Source organism: Myotis nattereri (genome assembly GCF_964212035.1).
Source record: "Myotis nattereri genome assembly, chromosome: 21".
In the NCBI taxonomy this organism is placed as follows: domain Eukaryota; kingdom Metazoa; phylum Chordata; class Mammalia; order Chiroptera; family Vespertilionidae; genus Myotis; species Myotis nattereri.
In genome coordinates this window covers 898,550-918,315 of record NC_138097.1, presented here as the reverse complement: position 1 = coordinate 918,315, position 19,766 = coordinate 898,550, and the positions used below count along the sequence as shown (strand labels likewise).

Below are 19,766 nucleotides of genomic sequence, written 5' to 3'. Positions count from 1 at the left end.
TTGATGTTCCTCTCTCGCCCTCTCCCTTCCTCTCTGGAATCAATAAAAATAAAAACATACGCAGAGGGAGTTGACAGATCAGCGGTCGCCAACCAGTGGTCTGTGAGGTCCGAAAGGTTGGTGACCGCTGGGTTAGATGAAGCAGAGGGTCAAATCCGCGAAAGGAAGGCAGAGATGTGCCCCCCCCCCCCCCAGGCTGTGCGACAGAAGGACACGTCCCCGGCGCTCACGCTGGTCTTTATTAGCCGACGTCCCCCCTCCTAGCGGACGCACAGCGACCGGCACCCAGTCCCCGCTCTGTTCCTGCGCGCGGGCGGGCGGCACTGTCCCTGGACAGAGCCCTCCCTCCTTCTCCACCGGCTGAGGACCAGGCACAGGGAGCACGGAGCCACCCCCGGCCGACTGCAGGCCGCTCCGTCCAGCCTCCCGCCCAGCGCAGGGGGACGCTGTCAGTCCTGAGCTCCACGCACTCGGCGGCCGGGGACAAGGGTGAAGCCTCTGACCGAAGGGGAGGTGAGCGCCCGGCGGCCACACCCGGGGTCGCGCCCACAGCCCTCAGCCCTGCGGCCTCGGAGCTGCCCCGTCCGGGGGTGAGGGGCTGGCCAGGACGCCCCTACTAGGAGGGGGCCGCCCTGACGGGCTGCTTCTCGGTGAAGAAACTCTTGAGCAGCAGCACCTGGCTGACGCCCACCACGCACAGGGCGACGGTCTCGCCCAGAGACCAGTACGAGACCCGGCTGTGCAGGTCCTCGGCCCGCGCCCGGTCCTGGGCCTCCCGGAGCCGGTAGTGCGTCTGGGAGTCGATCACCGTCCGCAGGGCCTCGTGGATGGTCACGCAGGCGGACTCCATCTGGGGGAGAGGAGAGGGTCGTGTGGCCGCCTGGAGCCGGCACACAGGAGCGTCATCGCCCCGTGACCAGCCGAACGTCCCGCGTCCCTGACCCTCCGCACGGCGGGACGGAGCCCTGGGAGCGGAAGGGACTTGCCCAGAGGCACCGTGAGCGGGTGGCAGGGGCGGGGCTGGAACGCAAGGCCCTGAGCCTGGTCTCTAAGCTATTCCGTCCAGACTCTCAAAGGCACATCCCTGTTCCCGGGCGGGGAGGGGCTGCCTTGGGCAGGAGCGGGAAAGCGGCCACAACTAAACCTGCGGGGCCGTGGCCGGGGCCTGTCCAGGCACTGCCATGACCGGCCCAGGGAGGGTCGGCAAGGAAGGCAGGCGCAGGCGCCCGTTGGCCCGGGCCCTGCAGGCCCCCGTCCCTGCAGGCGGGGCTGGGACCCGCGAAGGACCCAGAAGAGTCGGGTCACACCCATCAGGGCACGGGGTCTCTCCAGCCCGAATTCACCCGTTAGGGGCGTCCTCCCGCCCGCGGTCGGAGGGTTACGACACCTTCCAAACCGTCGCCGTTTCATCAGCGCCCGGGAGCCTCGAGCAGAGGTTGTGCAAGGGCTCCTGCGGGCACAGCGCCTCTGCCCACGGGGCCTCTGCCTGGGCCTGTGCACCGCACTGGGGACCGGAGAGCAGGCGGGGAGCCCACTTACCGTGCACTGAGCAGCCACCGTGGAGGGCGTGCACTGGACCAGCGCCACTGGCCTCCAGCCGCCGGGGGAGGGGGCACCCGCCTGTGAGCCCCCAGCTGAAGCCGCCAGGGCCGGGCGCACGGCCCCCTGAGGGCAGCGGGCGTCCGGCCTCGAGGAGACCCAGGTGCCCTGGCCCCGGAGCAGGTGCGGCCACAGGGTCAGGCCTGTCTCGCAGGCCCCCAAGCGCATCACTCAGTCCCCGACCACCCGTCCGAGCCAGGTCCTGCGGTGGGGCCAGTAACAGCCCTGGGGGAGGGGAGCCTGCGGGGGGGGTGGGGGGGGCTGGGTCGGACCACAGTTCTCCTGGGGGCACGGCTGACACGACCATCTCTCTCCAAAGTGGGCACCGGCCCCCTAGCCAGTGAGGGTGGAGCTGTTGCCAGGTGACCACCCACGGGGCTGCACCTGCGGGCCCTCCGTGCACCAGACGGGCCGCGGGCTCGCCCAGCTGAGGGTGGGGGCGGATGTGTGGGACTCTGGGCATGGACTCCGGGTCATTCCGTGGAGCTGGGCTCCCCGCCCTCACCCCTCCGACTGCTGCGGAGACAAATGCCTATCGTGTGGAGACGCTGAGGTTTGGGGTTCACATGTGAGAGCCACGTGTGTTACCCCAACTAACGCACCACCCAGAGCGGGACTTTGGTCCTTACGAGGCAGACAGCCTGTGAGCAGGGGCACCCGCCAGGCACTGGGACGTGGTGATGGGAGGGCGGGGGAGGGGGGGTACCCTCAGCAGGGGTGCGGCTCAGAGCGGAGAGCAAGGTCAGAGGGCAAGGTCGGGAGGACACAGCGCCCCTGGGCCGACGGGAAAGGCGGGCAGAGCCCACACAGGCCGCAGACGGGGACCAGGTGGGCAGGGACTGCTCCCTGACCCAGGGGGGGACAGGCCGGGGGTGGGGGGCGGCCTCAGGACCGCACTCACCTGGGTGAGCGCTGTGACCTTGCCCCCCATTTCTGGGAGGATGGGGGGCTCATCGCCCACTCGGAAGTCGAAGTAGACGACCTTGTGGGAGAAGGTGGAGAACTCGTTGCTGAAGCAGAACTGGTAGACGCCCGCGTGCGCCGCCCGGTGGGTGAAGCTGTCGTACTGCTTCTTGGTCTCGCTGTAGACGGTGCTGCCCAGCGGGTCCTGCACGTAGCAGTCCACGTCGTAGTGGCCGCCGCTGATGACCTGGCGACACACCCGCCTGCGGTCACCGGCCGCCTCCCTGGGGCCGCCCGGCGCGTCCTTTCCTCCCTCCCCCTCGGGAGCAGGTGCCCGGCCGACGCGCCACCCCCGGAGGCACAGGCTCGGCCCCGGCCCGGCTCCGGGGGTTCGCTCGGGACGCCCGGGATGAGCCGGTCCCTCCCGGTCCCGGCTGAGCAGGTCCGGTCGGTGAGATCGGCCCCGCAGGACCGGGGAGGGGAGGGTCCGGGGTCCTTCCCTTCAAACGCCTTGTGAGCCCCGCGAAGGCCCCGCAGAGGACGGGCCAGGCCGCCGCTTCCAGCGGGAGGTCCCCTCCCTGACGCAGGACCTCGTGCGGCGCTGACCTCCTGCTGCGGGCGGGGGCGGTGCTCACAGCCCGGAACCGGAACCCGCGGGCTCCGGACCCACAGCCGGGCGACCCCTCGGCCTCTCCCGCCGCAGGGACCCCCGTGGGTGCCTGTGTCCGGGCTGCCCGCGGCCCAGCCGCCAGGCGCGCATCGCCCGCAGGGCTGTGGCCGGCCAGGGGCTCCGACACCGCGTGAGCCTCCAGCCCGGGCTGGGCCGCCGCCTCCCCGAGCGCAGCCGGCAGGTGTCCACGCGCCGAGGGTTTTCTGGGGACATTCCAGCCCCCCCTCCTCACCGTACCCCCGCCTGGACCTGCCCGCGCCCTTAGGACGGGCGCCCGGCTGCGCGGAGACCCTGTCGCCCCGTCTCGCCCCCTGCGCTCCCCTGACGGCGGCCTCACGCGGACGGGCGCGCGGGATGGCACGGAGCGCCCAGCGGCCCGCACAGCGCGCGTCCCGCCGGCCGGAGGGGGCGCCCCGCCAGCTGCCCGGGTGCGGGCCACCCCCACCCCCACCACAACCGCACCCGCACCGGCGGCACCGGAGGGCGGGCCCACCTGGAAGTCCAGGGAGAAGCGGGCGCCCCGCTCCACGTCCTGGTGGAAGCACTGCCTGGCGCTGTCCGGCAGCTCGAAGGTGAGCTCGGTGCCCCGCGCCCGCTCCGCCCGGAGCAGCAGCAGCGGCAGCAGGAGCAGCAGGGGCGGCGCGGCGGCGGGGCGCGGGGCTGCGCGGCCCATGGCGGTCCGTCCGCGACAGACACCGACACCGACACCAGCGGCTGCGCCGCACGGACGTGGCGCTTCCGGGAGCGCAGGGCGCAGGCGCGGGGGTGGGGGCGGTGGGGGGAGGGCGGCGCCGGGATGGAGCGCGGGCACGTGCTGCCCGGATCGTCCGTCACCTGCGCCCGGGGCTGCCCGCTCCCTCCCCTCCCCTCCGGCTCCCTCCCCCGCGCGCCGCCCGGGTCCCCCGTCCTCGGCCACCAGCGGGTGCCGGTCCCTCCAGTCCCTGCCCAGAGGCGGGGGGTGGGGGGGCAGCGGGAGGGAGACGGACAGTCCCGGCCCCGGGGGAGGGGTGCGGCCTGGTCCGGGCGCAGGAGGCTCCGCGCCCCCCGCCCCCCCAGGGACGGGTATCATCGGGCCGCGCGGGGAAGGACAGACTCCGGACCGGCCCGGGTCGGGGTGCCCCCCCCCCACCCCCGCCGCACTGAGCGCATCGACCCTTCGCTCCGCCGCCTCTTGCCGCTCGTGTCGGGTTCCCAGAGGACTCGCCCCTCCTCCTGGGGCTGCGCTGGGCCTTCCCGCGTCCCGTCCCCGCAGGAGCGCGAGTCACCTGCAGCCCCCGCACCCCCACCCCCCGGCGGCGGCGGGAGCCACGGGCGCGCGGGTGTCGGTCCGCCCGGAGTGAATGGCGCCGTGCGCCCCGTGGGAGCCACTGTAGACGGGCGGCCGCGCCGCTGAAGGACGCGGAGTCCCTCGGAACCAGAGCCAGAACCAGTGCAGGACCCGGTGGCCCACGTCTGTGGATTTGCCCAAAGGAACTGAAAACAGGATTTTAAAAAGCGTCTTTATTGGCGTCGGAGGGAGAGAAGCGCCAGTGATGAGGGAGGATCCTGGGCGTCCGCCTCCCGCCCGCCGCGCGCCCGGGATGAGCCCGCACCGGCCTGTGCCCGGACCCCTGGCCGCCTGGTCACAGGTCGACCGGCCGGAGCCGCTGGGCGGGGTGTCTGCTCGGCGCCCACCTGCCCCGAAGCTCCCTCCCCGGCGTGGGCAGCCCCGGCCGGTTCCCGGGGGGGTGGGGGAGGCGGGGCGCGGCCGGGCGGGGAGCCTTCCCGCTCGGGGTGTAGGAGCCCGGGATCTGGGGGGACAGGGGCCGCTGTCAGCGTTGGTTTCCTGTCGGGAAAGGCGTGCGGCTCTGAGCGGTGCCGGAGCGGGGGCTGCCTCCAGCCTGAAAAGGGGGCTCACCCAGGCCCCTGAGGCTGAGGGGGGAGCGGGAGGGGCCGGGCGCTGTGCCCCTCGCTCCTCGGTCCCCTCCAGGGACGGCATTTCCGGCTCCTGGGCCCCCGGCTCCTCTGCCAGACGCTGGGCCCTTCCTCATCCGTGGAGATGAAGGCCTCCCCTCCGGGCGTCCATCTGGGGCCGCGTGCCCGCCCCCCCAAGCCGGGCCCCCCTCCCCTCCCCGCAGCTCCGCTGCCCCAGACCGGCCTGCGTCCCTTAAGCCCCGGACTCGCTCGCAGGAACCGCTGCCGCAGGGCTTTCCGGGAGCTGTCAGCCCCGCTTTGGGGCGCAGTCAGGCAGCGGCCGGCAGACAGGGGGCGCGGGGGGGGGGTCACCACGAGGCCGCAACGGGTCGGCGTGGGCACCAGCGGCCTCCCCACCTGCTCCGAGGGCGCCTCTGACACCTGGGGGGGGGGCAGGGCTGTCGCCGACAGAGTCGGGGCGCCACAGCGAGTGGGGAGGGGAGCGTCCAACTGTGCTCCTCGCCCTGGGGTGTCAGCAGGAGCCTGACCCCCCGACCGCCTGTCTGGAGGGGTCTGTGTGTGACGCCTGCGCCCCCCCCCCACCCCCCGGCTGCGGGCCCTGCGGGCTGAGCGGCTCCAGGAGGGGGGCTCGGTCCTCCCGGCCCAGCTGTGCGTCCTCGGCCGTGACCTGCTCGGGGCTCAGTGTCCTCATCCACAACGGGCGTGACCCTAACAGCCCCGGGGAGTTGGGGTGCGGCCCTGCCCAGGTCCTGGGGTGAGGCACCCACGTGTCTGACGGACAGACAGGCCGACTCTCACACCGATGACGTGTGTGGCCTGCGAGGGCCTCCCCGACGGCCGAGGGGCCGGGGGTGTTCTGTGGGTGACAAGGTCGCCCCCTGGGCCTGTGGCGCTCTGTGAAGTGGGGTGCCACCTGCCAGGCACCCCGTCTGCTGGGAGCAGCGCGTGCAGAGTCCCGTTCCCTTGCGGCCCGCGGTCTAGACTGTCGCCCGCGATGCGAGCTCTGGGGACCCCCCCCTGCCCAGCTGGGAGCTGCGGGGGGACCTGCGGGTGTGGCCGGGACAGGACGGGTCGGGAGTGGACTGAGGAGGTTCTAAGCCACTGGGAGCCCCGCTCCTCACCATCGTAGATCTGTGTTTTCAGTCCTCGCCAAGGACCGGCCTGTGGAGTTTTTGAGGGAGAGGAAGTGGCTGCCTCTGTCCCACACCCGAACCCGGACGGGCCGGGGACCCACCGAGCTGCCACCGAGGCTCATGCCCTCGACCAGAATCGAACCCGGACCCTTCGGTCCTCAGGCCGATGCTCTACCCACGGAGCCACACCCGGGGCTCAGCACGTGGCTCACAGGGAAGGACCGGCGGCCGGATGCACGGACGCCCCCGTGGCCCCTGTGGCCCCCATGGCCTGAGCTCAGTGCGTCCGTCTGTCACTGGCTGAGGACAGTGTCTGGGATGGAACTGTCGGCTCGGATCCGAGGGCGAGTCCTGCTTTTTTTTAATGAGATTGATCGCCCGAACCCCCTCAGCCCTCAGCCTCTGGACCCCTCCGGCTGCCATGAGGAAGCCTCAGGATTAGCCCCAGCCACCCCACTCGTCCTCCTGGGGGACCCCGAACCCCGTCGCACAGAGATTTCTACATAAGCAGAGTGAAGACCCCTGAGCACAGGGCCCCAAGATGGCCCCACCTCCTCGCTGGGGGCGCAGGCAGGGCCCCCCGACCCCCAAGGTGGCTCCCACATTCCCTCTGGGGGCGCAGGCAAGGCCCCCCGACTGCAGGGCCTCCCCCTCGAGTCCAGAGCAGGCGCCGGGTCTCCCCACGATGCAGGTGCCTCGGGCGGGGGCTGAGCGCAGTCACCTGCCCTTATCAGTTCTCCGTCCAGCACTCGGGCACAGCCGGCTGGAGAAGTGATAAGGGGACGTGGCTGGCGGGAGGCGCTGACGAACCTTCGCAGAACCAAGAAAACGGCATCCGATTCAGGCAAGTGTCCGCCCACCATCACTGCACCCCCTCCCCTCCCCCAAGGCCTGCAACCCCCTCCCCTCCCCCAAGGCCTGCAACCCCCTCCCCTCCCCCCAAGTCTCCGTGGAGCAGTTCGGCTCCTGCACACACAGACTGAGGCATGCAGCCCTGAGTAGCTGTGGGAAGTCGTGGACTCTGCATTTTTTTAAAAATTAAAATTTTAAGTGTAAATTATAAAATGAATAAATATACCAGAACGAGCAGTCGTTACCCAGAGCTCCTGGGGCTGAGGCTGGACATTCTGCTCCCGGCTCTGCTGGCGCCCAGGCCGCCCCCATTCATAACGTCCCCCGAGTCCCGCCCCGGGAGTGGGCGGGCAGAGGTGCTGGGGGCGGCCGCAGCCGGTCCCCAGGGGGGGCGCCCACTGAGCCGGCGGCTGGGGCGGAGCCGGTGAGAGGCCCTCGTGCGCCCAGGCCTCCGTGACCGCGGACCTTCCACCCCGACGACAGGGCCTGTGGACCCCAAGCCTGCGGGCGGGGCCTCAGCTGTGGGCACCCTAACACGACCCCCGTTGGGATGAAACCAAAGACCCCCCCAGCTCAGGAATGGGTCCCCCTGAGGCGCCCACCGCCGGGCTGTGTGACTTGGGGGCTCACTGAACCTCTCTGAGCCTCGGTCCCCCAACTCCCAGGATCGCCAGTCCGGTGAGAAAAGGCTGGAAGGGCTCATGCGCATGGGTTCCAGTCCCACACCAGCGCCTGGGGGCTCGGGCCCGGGTCCCTGCCGTGTCCCCTAAACAACAGGAGGGCGCACACAGCCCCCCAGGGCTGCTGGGAGGTTAAAACGGGGGCTCTGGACGCTGGGCGGGGGTCCGTGTCTGCGCCCAAGGAGATGAGCCGGCCTGGCTGATCCTGGGGGGCCCCTGGCACCCTCTGGGGGGACGGAGAGGTGACCCCTGACCTCCGTCCAGGAGCAGGGAAGAGGGAAGCAACTGAGGTACCACCGGCCTCAAGGAGGGAAGGCAGATTCACACGGAGATGCTGGCCCCGCCCGCCCCCCTCCTGGCCCCCCGACTCCCACCGCTGCCTGGGCACGTCCACAGCCTGGCTGACCCCGGGGCCAGGAAACCCCACCCTTCCTTGTCTGGCCAGGCGGCTGGCATGTCCGCTGGCTCCCACCTAATCCTCTCCTGCCGGCTCACTGGTTCCGCCCCGCCCGCCCCGCCCGGAGCCCGAGAGCCAGTTCCCAAGAGCAGCCGGTGCCCCCAGCCTGCCCGCCCGGAGCCCGCCCCGCGCACCTGCCCGGGGTTGGGGGGAGAAGGGCCTGGGAGGGACTGAGCCGGGACAGGCGGGGGGGTGGGGGGGGGGCAGAGGGGAGCCCTTCCTGAGCAGCTGCCCTGCCCGCTGTGCTCAGGCCATGGCCTGGCCCCGCCTTCTCCGTCCGCCTGGGCTCCCTTCATCCCTCTAATGAGCTCAGGAATGCGCTGGGGGCGCGTCTGCTCTGGCCCCTCTCCTGCAGGGCCCTGCCCGGCTCTGCCCCCCGCCTCTCCCGCCTCCCCCGGGCTGCTCAGGACACTGGGGCGCCTGCATCTCATGTTCTGCAGACAAGGGGCGCGCACCAGGCCCGCCCTGAAGCCGTCAGCCCGTCTCTGAAGGCACCTGCGAGGTCTGATCGGTGTCAAACCGATGCCCCTCCCCCGGGAGCTGACCTTCAGGCCGCTGCACAGCGGACACGGCCCTCACTTAGACCACACGCCACCTGCTAAGGCCATTCTCTCCCTCCGGCTTTCCCGGACCCGGACCTGCACAGAGGGCTCTCCGCCCAGAAAAAAGCCCCCGAGAGGCCTTTAAACGTCTTTGGAGGCTGGCGCCGTTTTGGGGCTCAGCCATCAGGTACCCAGATGGCCTAATAAATGCATAGTTCTTCACCCCTTTTGGGCTCCTGTGTCCCTCCTTCAGCGACCCTCTCCCTCTGGCCGGCCGTCCTGGGACACGGAGCCGCAGCCGAGGGCCGGGCCGAGGGCCTGGGACACGGAGCAATCGCCACGGAATGAGGGGGAGACAAACGGACAAACGGTGGAGAAGCGCCTGGGTGCCCAGACCCAGTGGGATGTGGCTCCGACCGGCAGGCCTCAGGGGACAGAGGGAGGCGGGAGCCGGCACAGGAGCGGCCTCGGCGCAGAGGGAGGGGGAGAAACACACCTCCCCACCGGCCTGAGCTCTCCGTCCCCAACGCGGACACGTGCGCTGGGCCCGGAAGCGCCCCTTGTCCAGGGGCCCAGGACAGAGCTGGCGGGGCAGCCTCGGGGCCTGCGGGGGGGCGGGAGGGGGGCCGCAGGGAAACCCCTGCAGAGAAGAGCTGCTCACAAACCTGCCGTTTTGTGTGTTTTAGCCCCGACCTGAGGGTGGCCTGCTGCTGGGGCGGGCGGGGCGGGCGAAGGCCCCGGGTGGGGAGCGGAGAGCAGGTGTGGACTTCTGCCAGGGGGACTCCCCACCCGGGGGTGGGGGGGGGCAAAGCCAGGTGTGGTCTGGGGAGTGTCGGGTCCAGCCCTCGGTCACCCCCAGGCAGTGAGAACCCCGGGTGGAGCCTCAGCGTCAGCGGGAGATTCTAGTAACGAGAACTGACAGCCACACCCGGGATCAGCCGGGCGGAGCCGCTCAGACCCGCCCTGTCCGTCCGTCCGTCCGTCCATCCCCAAGCTGAGCAGGGCTGGCGGAAGGCGGGAGGGGGACCCCCAGCGTGGCCAGGTCTAGGGTCCCGGGCCGGTCGCTTACCGTCTCTGAGCCTCTGAGTCCGCAGTTCCCCCGTGGGAACGTCCGAGGTCCCAGGGCCACCGAGGGTGAGACGCTCCACCGCCAACACCTCCACCCCCCCCCCCCCGCCTTGGGACCTGCAGGAGCCAGAGGGGGCGCATTGGGGGAGCAGCCCTGAGAGAAACGGGCTTCAGGGGGAGGGGCAGCCCATCGCTGAGGCCTGGACTCGCAGTGACGGCGAACCTTCTGAGCTCGGCGCCAGCGTTTCAAACACCCTGACTTAACTCTGGGGCCGTGTCACATAGACACATTTTTTGATCTTTGCAACCAGAGTAAAACAAAGACTTATATTTTTGATATTTATTTTATGTATTTAAATGCCATTTAACAAAAATCAACCAAAAAAATGAGTTCACGTGTCACCTCTGACACGCGTGTCATAGGTTCGCCGTCACTGGCCTAGAAGGAGCTGGACCAGGGCCTACGCCCTCCAGGTCTCACCTTGTCAACCCCCATCTTCCTTTTTTAAAGTATATTTTTATTGATGTCAGAGAGGAAGGGAGAGGAAGAGAAAGAAAGAAACATCGATGAGAATCACTGATCGGCTGCCTCCTGCACGCCCCACACCGGGGATGGAGCCCACAACCCGGGCCTGTGCCCTGACCAGGAATTGAACCCTGACCTCCTGGTTCCTAGGTCGATGCTCAACCCTGAGCCACACCGGCCAGGCCTTCTCCCATCTTTGAAGCTGCCCAGGGGCTGGGGAGCCCAGCCAGCACCACCTGGTGGAGATCGGTGAGCCCACAGGTCAGCCGCCAAGTGGGGCCACGGGGACTGGGCTGCATCCCTGGGTCCTGGGCCTCCACTGGGTGCTGTGGCTTCCCGGTCATTCTCCACGTCCCCGGCCAGCCAGGCGCATGTGCCAGGCGTGACTGCGAACGTGCCCCGTGCCCAGGGGGAAGCTCCCGGGATCCCCGAGCCCTGGTCGCCCCGATGGGAGCCCCTCCCAGGCAGCAGGTACAGCTCTCGCCCGCACACTGGGTGCCCGCACGGCTCTTCCCATCTCCGAGACGAAGCCCCTGCCTGCCACGGCCACGGCCACAGCCACGGCTGCCACGTTAGGAACGGGGACAGCACACACCCCCTTGGGCTGCCCAGGGGGAAGCTGAGACCCAGAACGGGAAGGCTGGCCAAGACCGCAGGGGCCGTGGCAGCACGGGGGGCGGGGGGGGTTCTCACCTGCCGCCTCACCCCTGTATCCAGAGGCGGGTCACCTGCCCAGCCTCCCCTGCCTCCCCCTGCGGACACCCACCTCCCAGGCTCCTCTCCGCTGCCACGGCCCCTCCTCGCCACCAGGGGGCACTGCTGCCACACGTCAGTGAGACGAAACCCGAGCCCCTGGCACTGGGTGGGCCAGCGAACTCGTCCCCCTGGTGATGGACGGGGAAACTGAGGCAGTGTCCTGAGCGAGTGTCTTCCTCCTACAACCTTCCGTCTCCCCCCTCCGGTCCCAAAGGCGAGAACCCGCCTCCCCGAGGCGACGCTGGGTTTCATGGGAGCTTGGGGGACGGGACTCGGGGACAGGGCTGTGCTCCCCCCGGCTCCCACGTGAAAGGCCGTGGGAACGGAGTCTGACAGCCCCTGGCCCAGGCGGGCTCCGCGGTGCCGCTGCCCCGAGCACCCAGGGCCCCCACCCTCTCCTCGCGGCCTCGCACCCGGACCCGCTCACTCACCTGTCGCTCAGGGCCAGGCCTGTGCCGGGAGCAGAAGCACAGGACACGGCGCACGTGCGGGCGGGGAGCCAGCGGCCCCTCCCCCGGGGCCCAGGGGCAGGGGCAGGAGGGACGAGCGGGCAGGTCCAGGTGCCATGGGACCCGGAGCTCACACAGATTGGGGGGTGGGGGGGGATGCCTCCCAGACGCCGGGATTGGACCTGCAGCCTAGGTGCCCTCTTGGGAATCGAACCCAAGACTCTCCAGTCCAGTCCGCGGCCGGTGCCCTAACCACTGAGCGGGCTGGGCAAGGGCACCTCTACGTTCTGTCACGTGTTCCGGGGGAGGCCTGGGGGGCAGCGGCTCTTTACCCCAGAATTTCAGAAGCACCTCCACGCACCTCAACCTCCCTCTTCAGGCCCGAGGGCGTCCCCCGCCCCCCGGAGAGCGACCCCGCCACGGTGGGGGGGGGGGCAGTCTGCCCCAAGCGCCTGGCTCAGCACCAGGAGCAGAGCCCGTGTCCCCGGGTGGGCGTAGGGTTTACCGCCTGCGCTCGCGTGGACTCGCCCTCACACCGGAGGCAGCGGGCGGCACCATGATCCCATCTCACGGCTGAGGGCCCAGCGCGGGGCTCGGTGACTCTGCGAACGGGTGACGGAGGCGCGGCCGCGGCGAGTCACCTCTGGGAGAGCCCTGGGCCTGCATCGGGGGCTGTCGGGGCCACCGGAGCCCAGCCGTCCTGCTGTCCCTCCGTCCCTCCCTCCGAGGGGTACAGCACCACGGGCCTCCCCGCCCCTCCCCCCATGTGTCCGAGCCTGTGCGTGTCCATCCCCCAGGCCTCGCTGGAAGCCGTCACGCCCCGAGGAGTGAGGAGTGAGCGCTCGGGCAGAGAAGGGGTGACTGAGGCTTCCCGTCGCTGACACTGGGCCTGGGACAGCAGAGCCCCCTCGGGCGGGGTTCCCTCCGCCACCTCCCGGGGGCACCCAGATGGGGGTGCTGGCCGGGCACAGCAGGGCGAGGGAGGGTCGTGGCTGGAGGTGCCCCGCCCCCCGGACGGCACAGGCAGCGGGTGCTGAGGGCTGACTTCCTGTCACTGAGGACTCCTCTCCCGGGAGGGTCACAGCTGGGGGCCTGGGGTGGGAAACCGATGGGGTGAAATCCAGGGCAGGGGGGTCCGTGGTGGCCTCGCCCCGTCGGACAGGACGGGGCACCTCGGGCAGCAGTTGCTCGGGTCAGAGGGCACCGAGGAGCAGGTGGCGCTGGGTGACGGGCTTAACCCGCGTGCACCCGCCCTGGCCTCAGGGACTCCCCTGGGGACTCCCCCAGGTCCCGCTGCCCTCAGGCTCCAACCAGACCCGTCTCCTGCCTGCAAAGCCAGGGGACTCCAGCACCTTCTCTACAGGCGTGGCGTGTCCGCAGGCGTGGCGTGTCCGCAGGCGTGGCGTGTCCGTAGGCGTGGTGTGTCCGTAGGCCGTGGCGTGTCCGCAGGCGTGGCGTGTCCGTAGGCGTGGTGTGTCCGTAGGCTGTGGCATGTCAAAGGCCATGGCGTGTCCATAGGCCGTGGCGTGTCCGCAGGCGTGGCGTGTCCGTAGGCTGTGGCATGTCAAAGGCCGTGGCATGTCCGTAGGCCGTGGCGTGTCCGTAGGCCGTGGCGTGTCGAAGGCCGTGATGCGAATTAATGCCTATGAAGCACTTAGGACAACACCGGGCACATCGTGAGTCCCCTGTGAGAGCTACTGTAATTGAGATTTTTTAAAAAGAGAACGTACTAGTAATTTTAATGAGGGCCGTCTTTATTTTTTTATTTTTTGTGAATCCTCACGCGATGATATTTTTCCATTGATTTTTAGACAGAGTGGGAGGGAGGGGGAGAGACAGAGAGACACTGATATGAGACACATCCACTGGTTGCCTCCAGCACGCGCCCCAGCCAGGGCCAGGGAGCCTGCACCCGAGGTCCGTGCCCCTGACTCGAACCCGGGACCCTCCAGTGTGCGGAGCCGACACTGCCCACTGAGCCGCACCGGCGGGGCCATCACTGAGGTGAACAGTAACTCTGCTTGGACAGGGCCTGGGCCTGTGGGTGTCTCACAACAGACGGTGGCGGCGGCGGCTCAGCTGAATGAGCCGCGGCCTCTGTGCTGTGTGTGCCGCCCACAGTCAGCCCACAGCCCACAGCCCACGGCCCACAGTCAGCCCACAGCCCACGGCCCACAGCCCACGGCCCACGGCCCACAGTCAGCCCACAGCCCACGGCCCACGGCCCACAGTCAGCCCACGGCCCACAGCCCACGGCCCACAGCCCACGGCCCACAGCCCACAGTCAGCCCACAGCCCACGGCCCACGGCCCACAGTCAGCCCACGGCCCACAGCCCACGGCCCACAGCCCACGGCCCACAGCCCACAGTCAGCCCACAGCCCACGGCCCACGGCCCACAGTCAGCCCACAGCCCACGGCCCACAGCCCACGGCCCACAGCCCACAGTCAGCCCATGGCCCACAGTCAGCCCACAGCCCACGGCCCACGGCCCACGGCCCACAGTCGGCCCACGGCCCACGGCCCACAGTCGGCCCACGGCCCACAGTCAGCCCACGGCCCACAGTCAGCCCACGGCCCACAGCCCACGGCCCACGGCCCACAGTCAGCCCACAGCCCATGGCCCACAGTCAGCCCATAGCCCACAGCCCACAGCCCACGGCCCAGAGTCAGCCCACGGCCTACAGCCCACAGTCAGCCCACAGCCCATGGCCCACTGTCAGCCCATAGCCCACAGCCCACAGCCCATGGCCCAGAGTCAGCCCACGGCCTACAGCCCACGGCCCCGATTGCACAGGACCCTGCAGAGCACAGGTGACGGGACGCCCTACCTCTGCCCACGGCCACACGACCTACCAGCACCTCGAGCACCGCCAGGTGCGTTGGGGCAGCACCCACGGAGCCCCGCAGCCCCTGTGAGGTTCCTTCGCTGGGGAACCGAGGCTCAGAGGGGTGCGCACAGCCTCAGGCCCCGAGGAGGGAGGGAGCCCGTCCGGTCTCCTCGCACCCCCTGGGGTCACCGTGGGTCGTCTTCGCCCATCGCCCCACGAGGAGACACGCCCCTCCCCGCCGGGCAGATGAGAAAGCCGAGCCCCAGAGCCCTCGAACCCCACAGCCTCCGGTTCTGAAGGCCCCGTGCTCCCCCCTGGGGCCCGGGCGGGCGGCTGGGAACTGGGAGAAGGCGGGCTCCCCGCCCAGGGCTGCCCACGCCCCCCCCCCGCCCCCCCGGGTCAGGCATCTGGATTTGGGCGAGGAGGGTGGGAGCCTCCATCAGGGAGCCTTCGGATCATCACACAGTGGGGACCCCCCCCCGAACCCCCCCAGCAGGGGGCCTGCCTCCCACCTCCTGGGGCGCAGCCAGCTCCCAGCTGAGGGGCCGGGACTCCCCTCCGCCCCCCGAATGCACAGGCTCCTCGCTCACGGAGACGCGGCGGGATCGCCCTCGGACACCCGGCCCCATCCCCACGCCCCGGTTGGGGAAACTGAGGCTGGAGGAGCTGCTCGGTGCTGAAGTCACAGCGACGGGCCAGGGCTGCGCGGCCCCACTCCTCCCAGGCCTCCGGCCCCACCGGCCTCCGTGAAGCCAGAGGCAGCAGCAGCCCTGAGCCCGCATTTGCGTTGTTGCCATGGTTATGGGGAGCGAGGCCCATGAGACAGAACTTCCCTCGGGGCCCGTTCCGCGTGGACAAGCCGCCCCCCCCCCCCCCGCCCCACGCTGGGGCACGGCGGGTGGTGGTGAGCGGGAGGCCAGGAGGGTGGCCTGAGAGCGGACGGAGCTGCCCCAGGGCCCCCCCCCGCTCCCCCCTCCCCCCTCCCCCCTCCCCCCACCCATCGGTCCCCAAACAGGAGGCAGGAGGTGAAGGGAAGGCTCGCAGCCTCACAGCCTGTTCCCAGTGTCAGGGCGGGCAGTTCCCTCCCAGACCACGGAGGGGGGGGGGGAGTGGCCCCACCCGGGGCGGGAGGGCGTCGGTCTGAGGAAGGATGGGGAGGGGAGACTCGGGCTCCGTGAGGCCTGGCTGACCCCTCGGGGACGTCCTGTGTCCCCCCCCCCCCCCCCCGGCCTGTGACAGCGCCAAGGCCACGCCAGCCCACGCCCGCGGGTCACAGCGGAGAACCTGCGAGTCCTCGGCCAGGAGCCCGGGACGAACGCGCTTTACTCCCCGAAACCCGCGTCGCAGGCAGGGGTGGCCCCGGGCTGCTGTGGGCCGACATGCAGACAGGAGACCACATGCACGGCTGTGGCCCCTGAGGTCAGACCCCCAACATGCCCCCAACCCTCCTCTGAGGCCCCGTCCCGGCCTGGACGCCCTCACACATCGCGGCTGGGAGAGGCTGATCAGCCTGAGCCCGGGCAGGCCCCAGGCCTCGTCGTCATGGCAACAGGATCCGGAGGCCAGTGCCCACCTGTCACCAACACCTGCATCCGAGCGCCCCTCCCCTGCCCCCCGCCCCGTGGGGAGGGAGGAGGCCTCATGCAAAGCCTCGTCGCCCGGGGGCTTCAGGTGGGCGGAGCCCTCCCAGCTTGTCTGGTTTCCTTAAATGCAGCTCATGAGCCACTAGCTGATTTCACAGCCCCTAGTGAGTGGCAACTCCTAATTTCTATTTTTTAATATATTTTTACTCATTTCAGAGAGGAGGGGAGAGGGACAAAGAGAGAGAGACATCCATGATGAGAGAGAATCCTGGATCGGCCGCCTCCTGCACGCCCCACACTGGGATGAGCCTGCAACCTGGGCTTGTGTCCTGACCGGGACTCGAACCCTGACCTCCTGGTTTCTAGGTCGATGCTCAGCCACTGAGCCACGCCGGCCGGCGGCAACTCCTAATTTCTAAGCCCTGCTGTCAACAGGCAGCTCTGCGCCCACAGGCCTCACACACAGTAGGTGCTCAGGAATCCCCTGTCTGACTCCCAGGGACTCCGTGCTCTGCCCTCGGGGAGCAGCTGGTCTCCTGAAGCCACAGGCAGGGCCCCGGGGGCCCCAGAGCCGTGAGGGGGACCCTGCTCCCGATGCGAAGTCCTGACAGCAGACAGGTTCCCAGTGAAGAGCGGGCCCCGCCCTGCCCCGCCCCAGGAGCACACAGTTAGCCCTCCCGGGAGCACAGTCAGCCTCCCGGGAGCACACAGTCAGCCCTCACGGGAGCACACAGCCTCACGGGAGCACAGTCAGCCTCACGGGAGCACAGTCAGCCTCCCGGGAGCACACAGACCTCACGGGAGCACACAGTCAGCCTCACGGGAGCACAGTCAGCCTCACGGGAGCACGCAGTCAGCCCTCCCGGGAGCACGCAGTCAGCCTCCCAGGAGCACACAGTCAGCCCTCACGGGAGCACACAGCCTCACGGGAGCACAGTCAGCCTCACGGGAGCACGCAGTCAGCCCTCCCGGGAGCACGCAGTCAGCCTCACGGGAGCACAGTCAGCCTCACGGGAGCACAGTCAGCCTCCCGGGAGCACACAGACCTCACGGGAGCACACAGTCAGCCTCACGGGAGCACAGTCAGCCTCACGGGAGCACGCAGTCAGCCTCCCAGGAGCACGCAGTCAGCCCTCACGGGAGCACACAGCCTCACGGGAGCACAGTCAGCCTCACGGGAGCACGCAGTCAGCCCTCCCGGGAGCATGCAGTCAGCCTCACGGGAGCACAGTCAGCCTCATGGGAGCACAGTCAGCCTCACGGGAGCACGCAGTCAGCCTCACGGGAGCACAGTCAGCCTCACGGGAGCACAGTCAGCCTCCCGGGAGCACACAGCCCTCACGGGAGCACACAGTCAGCCTCACGGGAGCACAGTCAGCCTCACGGGAGCACGCAGTCAGCCTCACGGGAGCACAGTCAGCCTCACGGGAGCACACAGTCAGCCTCACGGGAGCACAGTCAGCCTCACGGGAGCACAGTCAGCCTCACGGGAGCACACAGCCCTCACGGGAGCACACAGTCAGCCTCACGGGAGCACAGTCAGCCTCACGGGAGCACAGTCAGCCTCACGGGAGCACACAGCCCTCACGGGAGCACACAGTCAGCCTCACGGGAGCACAGTCAGCCTCACGGGAGCACGCAGTCAGCCCTCCCGGGAGCACGCAGTCAGCCTCACGGGAGCGCAGTCAGCCTCACGGGAGCACGCAGTCAGCCTCACGGGAGCACAGTCAGCCTCATGGGAGCGCAGTCAGCCTCACGGGAGCACGCAGTCAGCCTCACGGGAGCACAGTCAGCCTCACGGGAGCACGCCTATGCGCTCCAGCCCCAAGGTCAAGGCCCAGGCCCTGGCGTGGCGGCCGCACAGCCTGCCGGGGAGGACGAGGGGTGCAGACAAGGGCAGGTGGATCCGTGAGGCCTGGATGTCGCTCTGAGGAAGGAGGGCTGAGCTCACCGAGACACCACACCGGGTTCTAAAATTTAGCACAAACTCTGGGACCTGGCGCGTGGCCCCAGCGCCGGGCACCGTGGGCTGCGTGCGCGGTGGCTGCGTGCTCCTCCCACTCTGCCGGCCGTCCGGATGCCAGGGACCCGCTGCTGACTCACGGGGCCGCCCGGTGGCAGGAACAGCGAAGGGGCAGGTGAGACCCCTCACAGCTCAGTGTCCAAGGCCTGGCAGGTGCCCCCCCCCGCCCTGACTGCCGCCCCTGCGCCCCTGCGCCCCCACGGCTGGGCCTGAGCTGCACCTGCCCCCCCCCCCCCCCCCGTCCTGTGCGGGGACCGCTGGCTGAGGGAGGGCCCGGGCTGGGCCTCCATGACTCACTGCCTCCCCGTCTTCCGGCCGGAAGCCCGTCCTCCAGGAGCGGGTGCTGCTCTGAATCGCGGCTGTAACTGCCTCCCCGTCCCGGATCGACCTCCACGGAGGTGCTGTGTGAACCCATCTGGCGGACTGGCAAAGTGAGGCTTGCGGACGCTAGGGAACCTGCCCGCCTTACACAGGGATCAGCACAGCAGCAGCGCCCTGGCCTTTCGGGCCCCCCCCCCAGCTGCTCAGGGTGGGCCTGGGCGTGCTCACAGGCTCTCGGGGCTCAGTCCCCGTCTACAGTCTATAGAAGGGGGTGGCTTTGCGGCCTGTCACCTTGGCGAGGCTGAACTACATTTCCCAGAATTCTCTGCTCTGTGAACTTCTGGTTGGAGCCACCGGAGACCTAGGGGGGCCCTGGGGGTGGGAGTGACACTGGAGGCACTGCGCTCCCGCCGGGCCCTGGGCAGCTCACAGAGGCCGTCACTCCCCTGGGGGCGCAGCTCTGGTGTGGGGGCTGCAGTGCCCACCTCCCGGCACCCCTTCAGCTCCTCCAACTCCTAGGCCGGGCCGGGGAGTCCAGCCCCCGCAGGTGACCGTCGGGGCTGGGGCAGAGAGACTGGGGGGGGGGCCCTGACCAGCACCTGCCCCCGCCTGCCCCCGCCGGGGGACCGCCTCCCCGGGGCTCGCCTGCACGTCCCCAGCTGGAAAGTGAGTCTCCACCTGGCGGACCCTCAGTCCTGGGAAGACAGGACCGTTGGTCCCCTTGTCCCAGGTCACGCTCGGGGGTCTGTCTGTCCTCGCTCTCCCCCACTTTCCACCCAGCTCCCTCCCCCTTGGCTGCTCCGTGGAATTCGAAGCCCAGCGCACGTCCGACAAACAGCCTTACAGAGGCTGCTTACAGCCTCCATGTGGAGGTCAACCCCCTGCAAGACAGACAGACAGACGGGGAACAGATAGATGATGTATGCATAGGGAGATAATGGACAGACAGACAGATGATGGGGATGGATGGATAGATAGATGATAGATGATAGTTGAATAGTAGATGGAAGACTGAATGGTTAAATAGGAGGATAGTGGGTGGGTGATGAATGGATGATGGAGGATGGATGGATGATGGATGGATGGACGGATGGATGGGTGATAGATGATGGATGGATGGGTGATGGATGGATGGATGGATGGGTGATGGATGGATGGATGGATGGGTGATGGATGGATGGATGATGGATGGATGGATGATGGAGGATGGATGGATGGATGGATGGGTGATGGATGATGGATGGATGGGTGACGGATGGATGGATGGATGGGTGATGGATGATGGATGATGGATGGATGGATGGATGGACGGATAGATGGATGATGGATGGATGGATGGATGGATGGATGATAGATGATGGATGAATGGATGATGGATGGACGGACGGACGGACGGGTGATGGATGGATGGATGGACGGATGGGTGATGGATGGATGGATGGATGGGTGACGGATGGATG

At 69.1% G+C, this 19,766-nt stretch overlaps 1 protein-coding gene across 1 annotated transcript; it reads right to left on the bottom strand.

Moving 5' to 3' along the window:
• Window positions 1–218: 218 nt before the first annotated feature.
• TMED3 (transmembrane p24 trafficking protein 3) lies at window positions 219–3,924 on the bottom strand. The gene is made up of 3 exons (XM_081114955.1): window positions 3,666–3,924; window positions 2,501–2,749; window positions 219–850 (listed from the first exon to the last, which is right to left on the bottom strand). The coding sequence occupies exons 1-3, from the start codon at window positions 3,843–3,845 to the stop codon at window positions 617–619; spliced, it is 663 nt and encodes a 220-aa protein (XP_080971081.1). The 5' UTR covers window positions 3,846–3,924; the 3' UTR covers window positions 219–616.
• Between the last annotated feature and the right edge of the window lie 15,842 nt (window positions 3,925–19,766).